The sequence below is a fragment of the Dendrobates tinctorius genome, unplaced genomic scaffold (assembly GCF_039654945.1).
Source record: "Dendrobates tinctorius isolate UK_male_01 unplaced genomic scaffold, ASM3965494v1 ptg000016l, whole genome shotgun sequence".
Classification (NCBI taxonomy): Eukaryota; Metazoa; Chordata; class Amphibia; order Anura; family Dendrobatidae; genus Dendrobates; species Dendrobates tinctorius.
In genome coordinates this window covers 41,571,823-41,590,225 of record NW_027361684.1, presented here as the reverse complement: position 1 = coordinate 41,590,225, position 18,403 = coordinate 41,571,823, and the positions used below count along the sequence as shown (strand labels likewise).

The 18,403-nt window shown below is 44.5% G+C and overlaps 2 protein-coding genes across 4 annotated transcripts in view; both read right to left on the bottom strand.

The window, feature by feature from the left end:
• LOC141080491 (uncharacterized) overlaps positions 1-18,403 on the bottom strand; it is a 119,013-nt gene that overhangs the window by 61,323 nt on the left and 39,287 nt on the right. The window contains exons 13-15 of one of the 3 annotated variants that reach the window (XR_012228941.1): positions 6,767-6,827; positions 6,607-6,690; positions 5,835-6,478 (exon numbers count right to left, since the gene is read on the bottom strand). The exons of 1 other annotated variant lie outside the window; for it this stretch is intronic. The gene's annotated coding sequence lies outside the window, so the exon portion shown is untranslated. Of the gene's footprint in view, positions 1-5,834; positions 6,479-6,606; positions 6,828-18,403 lie in introns of those variants that run through there. One more of the 3 variants, XR_012228940.1, reaches the window with a different exon arrangement.
• LOC141080488 (uncharacterized) lies at positions 3,707-5,618 on the bottom strand. The gene is made up of 2 exons (XM_073565734.1): positions 5,310-5,618; positions 3,707-5,199 (listed from the first exon to the last, which is right to left on the bottom strand). The coding sequence occupies exon 2, from the start codon at positions 4,962-4,964 to the stop codon at positions 3,756-3,758; it is 1,209 nt and encodes a 402-aa protein (XP_073421835.1). The 5' UTR covers positions 4,965-5,199; positions 5,310-5,618; the 3' UTR covers positions 3,707-3,755.

Below are 18,403 nucleotides of genomic sequence, written 5' to 3'. Positions count from 1 at the left end.
ATCGCCGCGTCCGTAACGACCCGCCCTATAAAACTGTTCCATTAGTTAACCCCTTTAGCAAACCCCTTAAAAAATAAAAATAAAAAACGAAGCAAAAAATAATGATTTATCATACTGCCAAACAAAAAGTGTAATAACGCGCGATCAAAAAGACGCATATAAATATCCATGGTACCACTGAAAACGTCATCTTTTCCCGCAAAAAACGAGCCGCCATACAGCATCATCAGCGAAAAAATAAAAAAGTTATAGCTCGCAGAATAAAGCGATGCAAAAATAATTTTTTATATAAAATAGTTTTCATTGCATAAAACCACCAAAACAAAAGAAAATTACCTAAATGAGGTATCGCTGTAACTGTACTGACCCAAAGAATAAAACCGCCTTATCAATTTTACCGCACGCGGAACGGTGTAAACGCACCCCCCCCAAAAGAAATTCATGAAACACTGGTTTTTGTCCATTCTGCATCCCAAAAATCGGAATAAAAAGCGATCAAAAAATGTCACGTGCCCGAAAATGGTAACAATAAAAACGTCAACTCGTCCCGCAAAAAATAAGACCTCACATGACTCGGTGGGTCAAAATATGGAAAAATTATAGCTCTCAATATGTGCTGATGCAAAAACCATTTTTACAATAAAAAGCGTCTTTTAGCGTGCGACAGCCGCCAACCATAAAAACCGCCATAAATAGTAAATCAAACCCCCCGTTATCACCCCCTTAGGCTAGTTTCACACTTGCTTTTTTTTGCAGCGCGTTTTTCCCGCAAAAAAACGCATTAAAAAAACGCATACAAATGCATACAAACGCTGCGTTTTTTTCAAGCATTTTTATGCGCATGCAGGAAAAAAACGCAGCGTTTTTGCGCGTTTGTATGCGTTTTTTGTGCGTTAGCATTTTTTTACAGATTTTGGAAAAACCCCACAAAAATGAAAAAACAACCATTCAACAACACACAAGACCAATGGGACTTCATTGTGGGTGTGGTATGTTAATATATAGACCCTGTCTACAGTATTCTTCACATTTGCTTGATTCTTCTCGTGACCATGGATCTGCGCTGGAAGAGTTTTCACTTCAACTTGGATTTGGACATCGCGATGGCTCAGGCGTATGCAGTTGCTTGCCATGAACAAAGGAAGAGAGAGAGGCAGCGAAGACGGCGGCGTATGTGGATACATCCGATTGTTTAACTCCGGGAGAGCCGTGGGGCATACCACACCCTCTACAGCGAGCTACGGGCAAACCCGGAGAAATTTACAGATTATATCCGGATGTCCCACGAAAGTTTCATGGATTTGCTTGCTCGTGTCCAACAATCCATCCGGAGACAGGACACACAGCTCCGTCGTGCGATTCCTCCTGAGGAACGGCTACTGGTGACATTACGGTATGTTTTAAAAACCAAGGGGTGTGGTCTGATGTTTTTTTTTTAAATTTAGTATTCAAAACCTTGGGTAATTAGTTTTCGTGAATGTACTAATATTTTATTTTATAGTTTTTAAAAATAATATACATAAATATTAATTTTACTTCTTTGTCTGTTCACAGATTCCTGGCGACTGGAGAAACCCTATCTTCACTACACTTCCAGTACCGTATTGGAATCTCTACCTTGTCTGGAATTGTTGCTGACACCTGCCGGGCTCTCTGGAATGTTCTTTGCCCAGAATTTATGCCCCTGCCCACCGCTGAAAAGTGGATGGAAATTGCTGACAAATTCTGGACAGTATGCAATTTTCCCAACTGTTTGGGAGCTGTTGATGGGAAACACATACGGATCATCAAACCCCAAAGAACGGGATCTGAGTACTATAATTACAAAAAGTACTTTTCAATAGTACTCATTGCGATTGCGGATGCCGGATGTATGTTTGTAGCAGTGGACATTGGAGCATTTGGCCGTGGTAATGACTCACAGGCTTTTAAAAACTCAGACATGGGCCGGAGGTTGTATGGCAACCAATTTAATTTCCCTATGCCACGGCCTCTTCCTCACACCGAAGCTCCGCCACTGCCCTTTGTAATGGTTGGCGATGAGGCTTTTCAAATGTGCGGAAACTTACTGAAACCCTACTCCAGCCGGGACTTGGACCACACCAAAAAAATATTTAATTACAGGCTGACCAGGGCCAGAAGAACTGTCGAGTGTGCTTTTGGGATTCTTGTTTCCAGATGGCGAATTCTGGGCACGGCCATTAATCTTAAACTTGAAACAGTCGATGAGGTGGTGAAGGCCTGTGTGGTTCTACATAACTTTGTGATGGCTAAAGAGCACCCGACCTTTGAACTGGACGATGATGCTCCTAACCCATTGCCTGAATTCACTCAGCACACTCTCAGGTCATCCGTTGAAGTTGGCCAAATGAGGGACAAATTTGCGGCCTACTTTATTTCTGATGTAGGACGGGTGCACTGGCAAGATGAAATGGTGTAATGTTGTTGTTTGTTTATGGTAATAAAAATCCTTATTTGATACCATTACTGAGTGCACTATATTTTTTAAACTCCAATTAATTAAAAAACTTCCCATGTATAACTGAATTTTTTTATGTTCACACACCTGGGCAGGTAAATACACATATGAGTTAAAATGCAGCATTGCTAGTCTGCGTGAAATATATTGGAATGAGCAAAGCTGCAGGCCATGAATCAGGAAACCATTTTTTTTCAAGAGAAAATTGTGCAACTAGTTTAAAACAAAGTATGTGATTTTCTCAAAACACAACCCTCAAAACCCAACCCCAATGAAAGTCCATGGGGAATACAAGTCAGCATTGAGTGGATGAATGTAATCTGCTCCATTACAAGTTATTACACTAGGCCTTGGAATGACTATACTAGGCCGTGGTATTTCAAATATGAGTATAGTAGGCCTTGGGCCTACTAGTATAGTCATATGTGAAATACCACGGCCTAGTATAGTCATAACAAGGCCTACTCGATTTTGGCCAACTAGTATCTTGTTTCACGAAAAACAAACGGGTGAAACTTGACAAGTTTCAACAGTTTGTTTTTCATGAAAATAGATTCTAGTTGGTAAAACTAGAGTTATTACACTAGGCCTTGGAATGACTATACTAGGCCGTGGTATTTCAAATATGAGTATAGTAGGCCTTGGGGCTAGTAGTATAGTCATATGTGAAATACCACGGCCTAGTATAGTCATAACAAGGCCTACTCGATTTTGGCCAACTAGTATCTTGTTTCAAGAAAAACAAACGGGTGAAACTTGACAAGTTTCAACAGTTTGTTTTTCATGAAAATAGATTCTAGTTGGTAAAACTAGAGTTATTACACTAGGCCTTGTAATGACTACACTAGGCCGTGGTATTTCAAATATGAGTATAGTAGGCCTTGGGGCTAGTAGTATAGTAATATGTGAAATACCACGGCCTAGTATAGTCATACCAAGGCCTACTGTAATAACTCGATTTTTAACAACTAGCATCTTGTTTCACAAAAAACAAACTGGTGAAACTAGAAAGAAACTTATTTTTAAGACAAGTTTCAACAGTTTGTTTTTCATGAAACCAGATCCAAGTTGGTAAAACTCGAGTTATTACACTAGGCCTTGGTATGACTATACTAGTCCGTGTTATTTCACATATGACTATACTAGGCCTTGGGTTGGTTTTTAACATGTATTTACCCATCAGTGTGTGTGAGCGGCGCAAACAACATTAATGAAACTTAGCAATGGTGAACCACAAATGTAAATTTATTTTTTATCACAAAAATAAACCTAAAAATTATTTTTTACGGCGTTTGGGGGCAGATGGTTTCAATTTGGGGGTGTGCAGGGAATATGCAACACTTGCAGTTGAAGACGGTGTTTGAGGGGAAGGGGCAACAAAACTTGTGGGGGAAGGTAGTCCAGTTAAGGGAATTAAACTAGGAACACTTGGAGGAGAGGAAATCTGTTCAGGTACATTAGTTGTAATGGCATGTCGCCGTAGGCTTGTGTGCCTGGACCGACTTTGGCCCAATGCCCGCCTTGATTGATTTCGCCTTGAACTAGGGGCAAATATGGAATGTAGGTCCCCCGTCTGCTGGTATGGCTGCTGCTGCTGAGGTGGCGGCTGCTGCTGCTGAGGTGGCGGCTGCTGCTGCTGAGGTGGCGGCTGCTGCTGAGGTGGCTGCTGCTGCTGAGGTGGCGGCTGCTGCTGAGGTGGCTGCTGCTGCTGAGGTGGCTGCTGCTGCTGCTGAGGTGGCTGCTGCTGCTGCTGAGGTGGCTGCTGCTGCTGCTGAGGTGGCTGCTGCTGAGGTGGCTGCTGCTGCTGAGGTGGCTGCTGCTGCTGAGGTGGCTGCTGCTGCTCTTCGTTGTCAGTGCTCGTCCTTGCAGGAGGACTGGTGGCGGCAGTGATGGTCCAGGTTTGCAGAGTGGTGGTGGCAGGGCTACTACATGTTGTTGTAGCGGCAGGGCTGTTCCATGTTTGCCTAGTGGTGGCTGAGCTCCACGCATGCATGGGAGTGGCGGTGGTGCTCCAGACAGGAGCAGCGCTTGCCATGGTGGTGTCGGTGAAGTGACCAGCTGCACTCAGACTTGTGGTGGTGTAACGGTGGGTGTCCTGGCTTTGAATAGAGGTGTCCGTGCAGTGGTATGCAGCACAAGTCGGTAGTGAGGTGAAGCGAGTCAATGGTGGCACAGGTGGAAAGGACACCACTGACTGCTGACCGTACCGATTATGCTGCATAGCCTGCAAGAAAGCATTGTTGCAGGCCTGCAGCACATTCAGCTGTTGATCAGGACTAAGGTGTTCCGCCATGCCCTTTTCAATCTTACTAAAAAAATGGTGTGCTGGTCTGTTGAGGTCAGCCTCCAGACGGTCAAGGCGCTGTTCTACAGAATTGAAGCGGTGTTCAAAGTGGTTAAAACCACGTTCCATGAGTGCAAAACCGCTTTCAACTCTGTCGGACAGTGACTTGAGGCTGGAATTAAATGTCTCGCTCAAATGCATAAACTCGGGCAAGACATTCCTGTCCAAGGCCCTCTGCCGCTGGCGGGTAGTGCCCGCATAACCAGTGGCAGAGACCTGGGACAGGGGAACACCTGATGGCCCAGCTTCCTGGTCACCAGCTGTGTGTGTGGTTGACCTGCAAGGTGCTTCCTGGCTGTCGGATGGCTGGGACGGGTCAGAGGACGTCCGAGGAAGGACCGCTCCAGGGCCAGGTTGCAGGGTGCTGCTCCAGGTGCTGTGGAAGAAAGGAAAATCATTACTACCATGCCTTTACAAGAAGCATCAGCTGTGGATTAGAAAAACACAGATTAATAAAAATAAAAACCCAAAATTTATAATACTTACGATCTCGTGGCAAGGACCGGTCTTAGGAACTGCAACGCGTGATAGTGACGGTATCTAGTTCTGGTCCTTGACGCAGATCCACTGCGAACCTGGCCCTCAGCACGAACATCACTGTTGAAGCGGTCCTTGATCGAACGCCAACGTGTTCGGACTTTGTCCACTGTTGATAAAAAAAAAACAGTGCTGTCAAGGACAACAGTCACTGCGGCACAATGTAGCAATACAATACTCAAAGCAGTCACTGTAGACCCCGATGACACTGTTGGGTTTCCTGCTAGAATACACCTAGCACGAAACCCAACAGTGCCGTCAAGGACAACAGTCACTGCGGCACAATGTAGCAATACAATACTCAAAGCAGTCACTGTAGACCCCGATGACACTGTTGGGTTTCCTGCTAGAATACACCTAGCACGAAACCCAACAGTGCCGTCAAGGACAACAGTCACTGCGGCACAATGTAGCAATACAATACTCAAAGCAGTCACTGTAGACCCCGATGACACTGTTGGGTTTCCTGCTAGAATACACCTAGCACGAAACCCAACAGTGCCGTCAAGGACAACAGTCACTGCGGCACAATGTAGCAATACAATACTCAAAGCAGTCACTGTAGACCCCGATGACACTGTTGGGTTTCCTGCTAGAATACACCTAGCAAGAAACCCAACAGTGCCGTCAAGGACAACAGTCACTGCGGCACAATGTAGCAATACAATACTCAAAGCAGTCACTGTAGACCCCGATGACACTGTTGGGTTTCCTGCTAGAATACACCTAGCACGAAACCCAACAGTGCCGTCAAGGACAACAGTCACTGAGGCACAATGTAGCAATACAATACTCAAAGCAGTCACTGTAGACCCCGATGACACTGTTGGGTTTCCTGCTAGAATATGCCTAGCACGAAACCCAACAGTGCCGTCAAGGACAACAGTCACTGCGGCACAACACAGAGCAGGGAAATACTCACTAAACGCCTTTTTGGAGGATGCTGTGGCGCTGTCCCAGCCATCCATCAACGCTGCGGCCACCTCATTCCATAGCCGCCGGGTCACCACATTGTCCTTGTACAGCCGGTCACGGCTGTCCCACAACGGCGAACGCTCCTGGACCAGGCTGATGAGCTGCTCATTATCCAGGTAGACGTCTTCATCCCGTTGTGGAACCTAGACAAAACACATTCATTAGAATAATCAAATTTAAATTGAATAAAAAGTTACAAAAAAAGAAACATAAAAAAGAGTAAAAATAGAAGATAAAAAATAAAGAACATTACAAATCATTTGATACTTACATTCCGTATCACCACCGGGACTTGGCTTCGCTGCTCCTGCTCTTCGCCCTCACTAGTCCCGTCCGCAGATGATGATGACGATGTCTTAAAAAAGTTGAAAAAAACGTAAGAGATTTGGAGAAGCAGCAGATATACTTACCAGATGCACGAAAATAATCACCTCACGGTCTGCTTGCGCCAATTCCTGCCGCGATGGGGAATACTCGGATTCTGAAGACATACTGCATGTAAAAATAATAAAAATCATTAGTACATACATAATTTAAAAGGACAGGCATATAATGTAATATACTCACATTCTTCGCTGATATAATGGGTTCTTGGTTGACTGTCTGCTCTCCAATCTGTCAGTGTAGTAGTGGCAGAGTTTTGGCAGGCACCTCCTTTATATAGACTTTTTTTTTTTGACTTTAGAAGATTATAACTAGGATAACAAGTGGACACCACCCAAAAAACGCAGAGCTAAAAAAAAGCATACATGCGCATGCCAGTGCGCACGTATGCGCATCCATAGGCTATAATGGCCATTTTTAGCGCAAAACGTGCGCATACGTGCACATGCGCTTTTTTCCAGGGCCAAAAAATGCAACATGCTGCGTCTGGAAAATACCAACGCACACCCCAAAAAAACGCAGCGCATGAAAATCGCATACGTGCGCATGCCAGCGCGCAGGTATGCGCACCCATGTTAAATATAGGGGAAAAAATCGCATGCGCACGTATGCGTTTTTTTCCAGCGCTAAAAAACGCAAATGTGAAACCAGCCTTAGTTAGGGAAAAATAATAAACTTAAAAGAAAATGTATTTATTTCCATTTTCCCATTAGGGTTAGGTCCAGGGCTAGGGTTAGGGCTGAGATTAGGGTTAGGGGTGTGTTGGCGTTAGGGTTGGAGTTAGAATTGGGGGGTTTCCACTGTTTGGGCACATCAGGGGCTCTCTATATGCAACATGGCGTCTGATCTCAGTTCCAGCCAATTCTGAGTTGAAAAAGTCAAATGGTGCTCCTTCCCTTCCAAGCTCTGCCATGCGCCCAAACAGTGTTTTACCCCCACATGTAGGGTATCAGCCTACTCAGGACAAATTGCAAAACAACTTTTGGGGTCCAATTTCTCCTGTTACCCTTAGGAAAATAAAAAATTGGGGGCAAAAATATCATTTTTGTGGAAAAAAATGATTTTTTTATTTTCACGTCCGAGCGTTATAAACTTCTGTGAAGCACTTGGGGGTTCAAAGTGCTCACCACACATCTAGATAAGTTCCGTGGGGGGTCTAGTGTCCAAAATGGGGTCACTTGTGGGGAGTTTCAATAGTTTAGGTACATCATAGGCTCTCCAAACGCACATGACACCCGCAGACCATTCCATCAAAGTCTGCATTCCAAAACGTCACTACTTCCCTTCCGAGCCCCGACGTGTATCCATACAGTAGTTTTCTCCCACATATGGGGTGTCAGCGTACTCAGGACAAATTGGACAACTTTTGGGGTTCAATTTCTCCTGTTACCCTTGGGAAAATAAAAAAAATTGGGGACTAATTGATCATGTTTGTGGAAAAAATACAATTTTTTTATTTTCATGCCCGGGCATTATAAACTTCTGTGAAGCCCTTGGGGGTTCAAAGTGCTCACCACACATCTAGATAAGTTCCGTGGGGGGTCTAGTTTATAAAATGTCATTTGTGGGGGGTTTCCACTGTTTTGGTACATCAGGGGTTTTCCAATCGCGACATGGTGTCCGATCTCAATTCCAGCCAAAAACGTCAAATGGCGCTGCTTCCCTTCCGAGCCCTGCCATGCGCCCAAATAGTGGTTTACCCCCACATGTGGGGTATCAGCGTACTCAGGACAAATTGCACAATAACTTTTAGGGTCCTGTTACCCTTGGAAAAATAAAAATTGGGGGTGAAAAGATCATTTTTGTGGAAAAAATATGATTTTTTAATTGTACCGCTGTATGTTATAAACTTCTGTGAAGCCCTTGTGGGTTCAAAGTTCTCACCACATATCTAGATAAGTTCCTTGGGGGGTCTAGTTTCCAAAATGGGGTCACTTTTGGGGGGTTTCCACTGTTTAGGTACATCAGGGGCTCTCCAAACGTGACATGGCGTCCGATCTGAATTCCAGCCAATTTTGCATTGAAAAAGTCAAACGGCGCTCCTTCCATTCCGAGCTCTGTCATGCGCCGAAACAGTCGTTCCCCCCACATATCAGGTATCAGCGTACTCAGGACAAATTGCACAATAACTTTTGCAGTCCAATTTCTCCTGTTACCCTTGGTAAAATAAACAAAAATTGAACCTGAAGTATTTTTTTTGTGAAAAAAAGTTAGAAGTTCAATTTTTTTTTTTAAATATTCAAAAAAATTCCTGTGATGCACCTAAAGGGTTAATAAACTTCTTGAATGTGGTTTTGAGCACCTTGAGGGGTGCAGTTTTTAGAATGGGTATTTTCTATCATATAGACCCCTCAAAGTGGCTTCAAATGTGATGTGGTCCGTAAAAATAAAATGGTGTTGCAAAAATGAGAAATCGCTGGTCAATTTTTAACCCTTAACTTCCTAACAAAAAAAAATTTTGGTTCCAAAATTGTGCTGATGTAAAGTAAACATGTGGGAAATGTTAGTTATCAAGTTTTTTGTGTGCTGTATCTCTGTGATTTAAGGGCATAAAAATTCAAAGTTGGAAAATTGCGAAATTTTCAAAATTTTCGCCAAATTTCCGTTTTTTTCACAAATAAACGCAAGTTATTTGAATGAAATTTTACCACTATCATGAAGTACAATATGTAACGAGAAAACAGTGTCAGAATCACCGGTATCCATGGAAGCGTTCCAGAGTTATGACCTCATAAAGGGACAGTGGTCAGAATTGTAAAAATTGGCCTGGTCATGAACGTGCAAACCACCCTTGGGGGTGAAGGGGTTAATAATGTGAACAGTTTGTATTGTGGAGTCTGCTCCACTTGAAAGTTATCACATATATTGGGAATAAACCTTTAACCCCTTCTTTTTCACCTTCCTAACCGGGTCAAAATTTATAAACTAACATGTGCCATTTTATGCTATGATTTTTTACTGGACTAATTGTAGTTTATGCTCATGGTAAATATGATTGGCATTTATATATAAAAAAAAAAATAATAAATTTGATGAAAAATTCTTAGTTTGAATTTTGAATATTGTTGCCCTTTTGAGCCATACCACACAAAAATGGAATAACATTTACCATACTTCTACTTTAAATAAGTGTTATTTTAAATTATTAATTTTTGTTTAACTGTTTTATAAGGGTTCAAAGTTTAGCAGCAATTTTTCATTTCCAAACCCTGTTTTTTATATGGGACCAATTGCGCATTTGAAGTGATATTGAGGGGCCTATATGTCAAGTTTACCCCCAGACCAGATGACCCAATTCATAGAAACTTCACCTCACTGTGAATTACTCTATGGGTGGGGTGAGTGTCTTGAACCCACAGGCACTTCAGAGAATTTTATGACATGACTTTTTTTCCAAGTATGATGCTGAAGTAGTCCCCAAATTTTTCATTTTTACAACGGTAACATAAAAAAATGTATCTCCCAATTTGCGGTGCAATTACTCTTGAATACATTGATACCTCATAAGTGGTCTGAGACGACTCGTTGGGCAAATCGTCAGTATGTGGCCAGAGAATACTCTTTGGGCACACTGCACAGCTCAGAAGGGAAGGAGTGACAATTTTAACTGCAAACTTTGCTGGAATGCTTTGGGGTGCCATGTCACGTCAGCAGAACACCTGACATACCAGAAAAGCAGAAACCCCCAAAATGACCCCATTTAAAAAAAAACGCTGTACCCTACAATGAATTTAGAGGTATAGTGAGCATGTTGACACCAAATGTGTTTCACTGAATTTTACACAATTGGACCATAAAATAAAATTACATTTTCACTACTAAAATGCTATTTTAGCTCCAGATTCATGTTCCAAAGGAATAAGAGTCGAGAATGGGCCATACAGTTTAACTTTTTTCTGTGTGCGGTAATAGCCTATATGTGATCGTAAACTATTGTTCTATTGTTTGGGCACATGGCAGAGCCCAGAAGAGAGGATCGCCAATGGACTCTTAGAAAGCAGATTTTCCTAGTATTTCTTGTGGTTAGGCCAGGTTCATACTGCGTTAGGCAGCCCGATAATCGCATAGCGCTGACGGCTGCTTAACGCTATATGGCATAACGCGATCGCATTATGCTATATCGCTAGTGCAGATGCTTCACCTGCGCTAGCGGTGACGGAGCCTCAGACGCTGCAGCCCGCGTCCGAGGCTCCGTCACTGAATGACCGCACATCGCTAGCCGATAACGGCATGCGTTGGCAGTGCGCCCGATAATAGGGGTTAATGGCAGCACTAACGGACTGCGTTACACCACATTATGCCGCGGTGTAACGCAGTCTAACAGACTGCCATAACGCAGTATGAACCCAGCCTTAACATTTGGTGATCCTTAGGAGCCTGAGTATGATCTGATTTACGCATGCAAATCGTGTATGCTGCAAATTTTTTTCCCCCCAAATTCCAAGGAAAAAAAATCGGACAAGTGCACGGTCCCATAGCATAACATCGATCAAGTGTAATGTGACGTTCTGTTGGATCGCACTCGGAACTACGCTAAGCACTTACAATAGAGGGGGGTTCCATCCAAATCTGTCAGAAATGTGACTCGGATGAACCCCAACATTTCCATTTAATACAATGAGGCAGGTAGTCACTCTGGACTCCGTCTGGCCTCTATTCTAGCACCTTTTTAGAGGTCCGGGCTACTGCATTTTTATACATGCCTAAAAGAATTGAACACTGCAGGAACAGAGGTCACAGAGTAAAAACAAGTTTTGTTATTTAATCTGAGAGCAGCATAATGTAGCGGCAGAGAACCTGAATCAAATTATGTATAATTTATTAGGCTGTGGGATGTTTCAACACAATGTTTTATCAGCAGGAGAATATCACTGCCTGACTAGGTCTCACATGCAGGCTAGTCCAGATAATCGGCGTAACCCCTCCCGCACCACTGATTGGCAGTTTGCTAACACAGTACAGTGTACACAGGAAGCTGCATATCAGCAGTGGGGGAGGGGTTATGCAGGGCTCAGTATTCTGACCACTGACACATCTACAACAGATAAAACCGGGATTATATCAAAACTGCACCAAGCAGTCCAGTAAGTGATATATTGCTTGAATCAGGCTCTCTTGCCCTAAATTATGCTGCTTTCAGATTGCATAGCAAAAACCTGCTGGCAGATTCCCGTTAATCTAATATATAAAGCTCAATGTGTGTGTGTATGTATGTGTGTATGTCCGGGATTGGCATCTGCACCATCGCAGCTCCAACCACAAAATTTTGCACAGTCACACGTCTGGACCCCGAGAGCGTCATAGGCTATGTTGTGAGACAAAATTTTAACCCCGCGCATTTCAATTCACCAAAAAACTTTGCCTATTATTCTTATCATTTCTATGGTTTTATCATCTTTCTGTAAAGATGAAATAACACAATTTATTACTGTGCCAACTCAGACCACCCTCTGACACAGACTGCAGGGGTAGCCTAGCATCACACAGGATAGGACTAGATACACGGCTCAGCAGTCAGTAATTCACAGGATAGGATTAGATACATGGTTAAGCAGTCAGTATCACACAGGATAGGATTAGATACACGGCTCAGCAGTCAGTATCACACAGGATAGGATTAGATACACAGCTCAGCAGTCAGTAGCACACAGGATAGGATTAGATGCATGGCTCAGCAGTCAGTATCACACATGATACGATTAGATACATGGCTCAGCAGTCAGTATCACACAGGATAGGATTAGATACGCAGCTCAGCACACAGTATCACAGAATAATATTAGATACACAGCTCAGCAGACAGTGTCACACAGAATAGGATTAGATACACGGCTCAGCAGTCAGTATCACACAGGATAGGATTAGATACACAGCTCAGCAGTCAGTATCACACAGGATAGGATTAGATACATGGCTCAGCAGTCAGTATCACACAGGATAGGAATAGATACACGACTCAGCAGACAGTATCACACAGGATAGGATTAGATACACGGCTCTGCAGTATCACAGAGGATAGAATTAGATTCACGGCTCAGCAGTCAGTATCACAAAGGATAGGAATAGATACACGACTCAGCAGACAGTATCACAAAGGATAGGATTACATACACGGCTCAGCAGTCAGTATCACACAGGATAGGATTAGATACACAGCTCAGCAGTATCACACAGGATAGGATTAGATACACAGCTCAGCAGTCAGTAGCACACAGGATAGGATTAGATACATGGCTCAGCAGTCAGTATCACACAGGATATGATTAGATACACGGCTCAGCAGTCAGTATCACACAGGATAGGATTAGATACACAGCTCAGCAGTATCACACAGGATAGGATTACATACACGGCTCAGCAGTCAGTATCACACAGGATAGGATTACATACACGGCTCAGCAGTCAGTATCACACAGGATAAGATTAGATACACAGCTCAGCAGTATCACACAGGAGAGGATTAGATACGCAGCTCAGCAGTCAGTATCACACAGGATAGGATTAGATACACAGCTGAGCAGTCAGTAACACACGATAGGATTAGATACACAGGTCAGCAGAAAGTATCACACAGGAGAGGATTAGGTACACAGCTCAGCAGACATTATCACACAGGATAGGGTTAGATATAAAGGCTCTTGAATGAGTTGAAAATAAAATACTATCAATACTTGGGTAATCGTCTAGTTAATTTGTGTTGCAAATCTGTAGTGTTGAATATATGATGTGAAATGTTTTTATGTGCAATATAATCATTATAATTTGCAATAACTAACCACAGTTGGTTACTATGCCCAGGCAACGCCGGGCTCTTCAGCTAGTAGTTTATATAAGTAATTTGCTAGTAAGCAAGTTTTTGGTTATACTTTTTTATTGGTGCCTTTATTTTTTATTCAGTTCGGGTTTCTCTTTGTACATTTAGAATCACAATCATTAAGACTGGAGTTATGCACATTGGTTTTAATGAAAGGGCTTGCTGGACTGCAATGCGTCTTACTCATTAAGTTGAATACGACGCTTAATGAATTAGGTGCATCTGAGAACCAGCGTGCACCGTAGCCAGAAATGTACTCCAATTAGTAACTGGGGTACACTTCTGGAGTAAGTTACGCATTAGAGTGGCATAGCGTATCATGATGTGAGTAGCCGCGCCCCGTCCATGTCCTGCACATTAAGGACAGAATTCTGGCATAAATACCTTAATACATCATGGCCTTAAACTATTTAAGGAGTTGTCCTCTACTCCGACCAACCCTTCTCAATCACTATGTTTCTGTAAGGTGGTGGCGGAGAATGTAATCGTCTTCTCTCTCTCCTATGTCTTGGCCCCGTGTGCTTTATGCGGTACCCGGACAGTGTACCGGTTTATTTATGTTTTGTTGTGCCTGTACTGTGAAATGTGTGTACAAGCAATGTACAGCCATATGTTAATGTGTCCATGTATTGTGTATTCCTGTATATGTAGAGCAGGGAAAGTAAAAGGTTAATTTGGTGGGCGGAGCCAGCAGCCTCAAGGGAGCAGGAACCTCCTGCTTCCAGATCAGAGCCCAGCACATCTGCCCAGGCTGAGAGCCTTGCCAGACCCCAGGAGGGGAAAGGGTGCTGCCCCCAGACCTTTGGGCAGCGAAACGGGCACCAGGACTACGTAGGTACCCCATCGAAGGGACTTCAAGCATCTAGATTCCGGCATATGGATTACCTCCTCTTTCGGCCACCGTGGCTGTGGGTATGGCCGTGGACATCCTTAGGGAGAGAGCAGGAAGTTGATATTGCACTTTGTTCATCTCTTTCATTAAAACTTTTTCCCTGCTGGACTGCAGCTGTGTCTGGGGTTGCATCTGTCCTGTCCATTTCTGAACAAAGTGCCAGGGTGTACACTGATGGTGGCTTAGTTGACTCAGCTGGGACTACCACCCCGGGCCACCTTGCTACATTTTCACAAAGTAAAATAATAGCATCTATACCCCTCCAGTCCTGGCGCCATTCCAGCAGGATCACTGAGGGGTTCCTTCAGGAACTGAGCAGTCAATGTATTTGATCCTAGCTGTTAACTTTAACTAACCCCTTTGATGCCTCAACCTATAGTAACAGTGGCATCTAGGTTGTTAAATAAAGGTAGGGGGCTTTCTTAGTCAACCAACTCACACAATGGTCCCCACAGCTGCGATGGTAAATCATGCTTGGCAGAATCGTGTAAAAAAGACTAAAATTTTTATTTATATAGCACCATTGATTCCATGGTGCTGTACATGAGAAGGGGTTACATACAAATTACAGATATCACTTACAGGAAACAAACTTAACAATGACAGACTGATACAGAGGGGAGAGGACCCTGCCCTTTCGGGCTTAAGGTACCATCACACATAGCGACTTACCAGCGATCCCGACAACAATATCAACGTGTTAGGATCACTGGTGAGTCGCTATGTGATCGCTGGTGAGCTGTCAAACAGACAGCTTCACCAGCGACGCTGAGCGCCCGACATCCCTTAGAAACCCGATGTGTACCTTAGTTACCAGCTCCCTGCATCAGCGCGCTGGTAACTAAGGTATACAGAGGGTTTCTAGGCACCGAACGGTGCTTAGAAACCCTGCGTTTACCTTAGTTACCAGCTGATCGGTGGTCTGCCGCCTGTCACACGCAGCGATGCGTGAGGGCCAGCGGGAGACCAGCGATCTAAGAAATGTCCAGGGCTTTCCAAGAGCGATCAGCTATACCGGCAGGTTATAGCTAGGTCGGGTAAGGAAGATCTGTGAGATGGAGGAAAGATGATGAGTTCAGATTTGTCCACATTGAGCTTGAGGAAGTGAGAGGAGAAAGAGGATATGGCTGGTAGACACTCTGGGATTCTGGACAGTGTCGTCTGGGCCAGAGAGGTAGCTCTGAGTATCATCAGCATAAAGGTGGTACTGGAATCCGTGGGACTTTAGCAGTTTCCCCAGACCAAGTGTATAGATTGAGAAGAGTAGGGGTCCTAAAACAGAGCCTTGTGGGACTCCAACATAGAGAGGGTGGGATGAGAAGGTGGTGTGGGAGACGATGAATGTGCGGTTAGAAAGGTATGAGGAGAAAGGGGCGGGGCCTAGCTCTTGATGTGAGAAGTCGGGTGGCTGTGCTTCTCTGCCACCATTAGCCTCAATTATCCTGCACAGAGCCCGAACCAGCTAATTCCTTTACCAGGATTAGATGTCTGAAGGTCCCAGGAGTCAGGGGTGAGCTTCTGCCAGACTCAGAGAGACAGACATGGGCCGCAAAAGGCAGAAAGATGCCGGAGCCTGCAGCAGTGCCTCAGTCCAAGATGGTGCTGAGAGAGAGGAGGAGGCGGGAAGAAGAAACACAGCCTTTGCACAGAGGCTGGAAGTCTCAGCCCGGCTGAACAGGTATGTGAAGGGCATAGAGACAGATGAAGAAGGAAATGGAGAGAGAAGCACAGAGATGAGGAGGAAGATGATGAGGAGATGCCTGTGCTGAATGCAGAGCTGGAGCAGGAGGAAGAGGGGGATGGTGACACTGTGCAGTTAGCTGAAAGTGCAGATGTAGCAGAGCCCACCCTGCGGGATGTATTCCAAGCTGTCTTATACTGCAAGACTGCCTTAACTGCTCTAACAAAGCAAGTGAATTGCTTGAAAGAAGAAATGGGAGGCATAAAAGCATCTATGCAGAAAGTTACAGCCAGATTAACTGAGGTGGAGGACAGAGTTGGTGTAACAGAAGATCACTTAACCTCAGTGCAAAAGACACAACAACAGCACACTCAGAGGATCACGGTAGTAGCCAATAAAAATGATGACCTGGAGAACCGGTCACGTAGGAACAATTTGCGCATTGTGGGCATCCCTGAGAGAGCTGAGGGTGCTGACCCCACAACCTTTATTGAAACCTGGCTGCTGGACAAGTTTGGTGCTGATAACTTGTCGAGAGTGTTTGCGGTGGAGCGTGCCCATCGCGTACCCATGAGACCCCCAGTGCCGGGAGATGGACCTCGCACGATGCTAGCCAGAATCCTGAATTGCAGAGACAGGGACACTATCTTACGAAAGGCTGCAAAGTTGACAGATCTTAACCTGGAGGGCAAACGAATCGAAATATACCCGGATTACTCAGCCGAGGTGCAAAAGTTGCGACTGCGGTATGGCGAAGTGAAGAAACAGCTCCGCTCTTTGCATTTGAAATACTCTACAATTTATCCTGCTAAATTAAGAGTGGAAGCTTTTGGAAAGGTCATTTTTTTCCCGTCACCGGTTGAGGCTGCTTCGTGGTTGGAGCGCAACCGGAGCAAATTGAGCGAAGATAATGGCAATATGACCACATGACCCTGCTAGACTGATCACTGGACAGGGTTGTGGCGCTGCTTTACTCTGCGAAATAGGAGCGCAGAGGAGGGGGAGAACTCCCCACTGGGATCTACGTATTATGGTTAATTATTTGACTAATGGTTCGGGACTATGCATACTATTGACAATATGGCGGAGAGGCTGCCAATGATGGAGGAGGACACGACGCATGTTGAAGTGCGGAATACTGAGAAGTTGCTCAGGTTCTTTGAGCTCCCACTCTCACATTGGGGAGAGAGTGACAACTGCAAAAGGGGAAGGGTGGGGGGAGGGGAAGCGGAGAGGGATGGGGGGAGGTGGGTGGGGCGGATTTGTAGGGAGATGGGGGTTTTCATGCTGTTTGACCGGGTATGATTGGGACCACAATGTAATGATGTTACTTGATGATGATGGATTGTTCTTTCTAATGCACAATGAGTAACCGTACTGTTCGGATGTTAAGTTGGAATGTACGTGGTATATCTGATAAGGTTAAGAGGGCGGCTGTTCTGAATCATATCAAATCCTGTGAACCTATGATCGCGTGCTTGCAGGAGACACATCTCACTAGAGACACTATGCACTGGTTGTCAAGAGCCTGGATGCTAAAGACATATCATTCTACTTATTCCTCATACTCCAGGGGGGTGTCAGTCCTAATACACAAAAACACACATTATGAAGAGCTGGAAGTGCATGTAGACAGTGAAGGGCAGTATGTATGGATTGCTTGCAGATTGTTCGGACACAAAATGATTTTAGTGGCTTTATATATCCCTCCACCTTACTCTAAAAAGAAACTACAAGCAGTACTGGAACTGACGGGCAGATGGGGGGAGACTCCATTGTTGATTATGGGAGATGTTAATAACACTATGAATAATTTTTGGGATAAAGTACGACCGGCAGGTACGGAAGCTGGACAGGACAGGATGACTGCCTTTGGCAAGTATGTAGGGGAACTTGGGCTGGTAGATCTGTGGAGAGTACGAAATGAGGGTAAGAGGACTTTTTCTTGTCATTTGGCAACACATGGAACACTGTCGAGAATAGACCTGGCTTTGGGGGATACCGCTATGGACGGGATGGTGGGGGAGGTGGAATACCTACAGAGGACTCTCTCGGATCATGGTCCTATGGTGGTCACGCTTCTGGTGAGATCTGCTCGGGGTCAGAGGGGAGGTTGGCGTCTACACCCGACGTGGCTTAAAGTGGTGGACATGGGTGGCATAACCAAAGAGCTAGAGCACTTCTTCCAAATGAACGAAGGGAGTACTGAGGCCACAACGGTATGGGATGCCATGAAGACATTTACGAGGGGACTTTTTATAAGTGAGATTGCGAGGTGTAAGACCAAAACTAAATTG

Coding starts and splice junctions, on each gene's coding strand:
- LOC141080488 (XM_073565734.1), bottom strand. CDS start 4,964: ATGCATTTGAGCGAGACATTTAATTCCAGCCTCAAGTCACTGTCCGAC.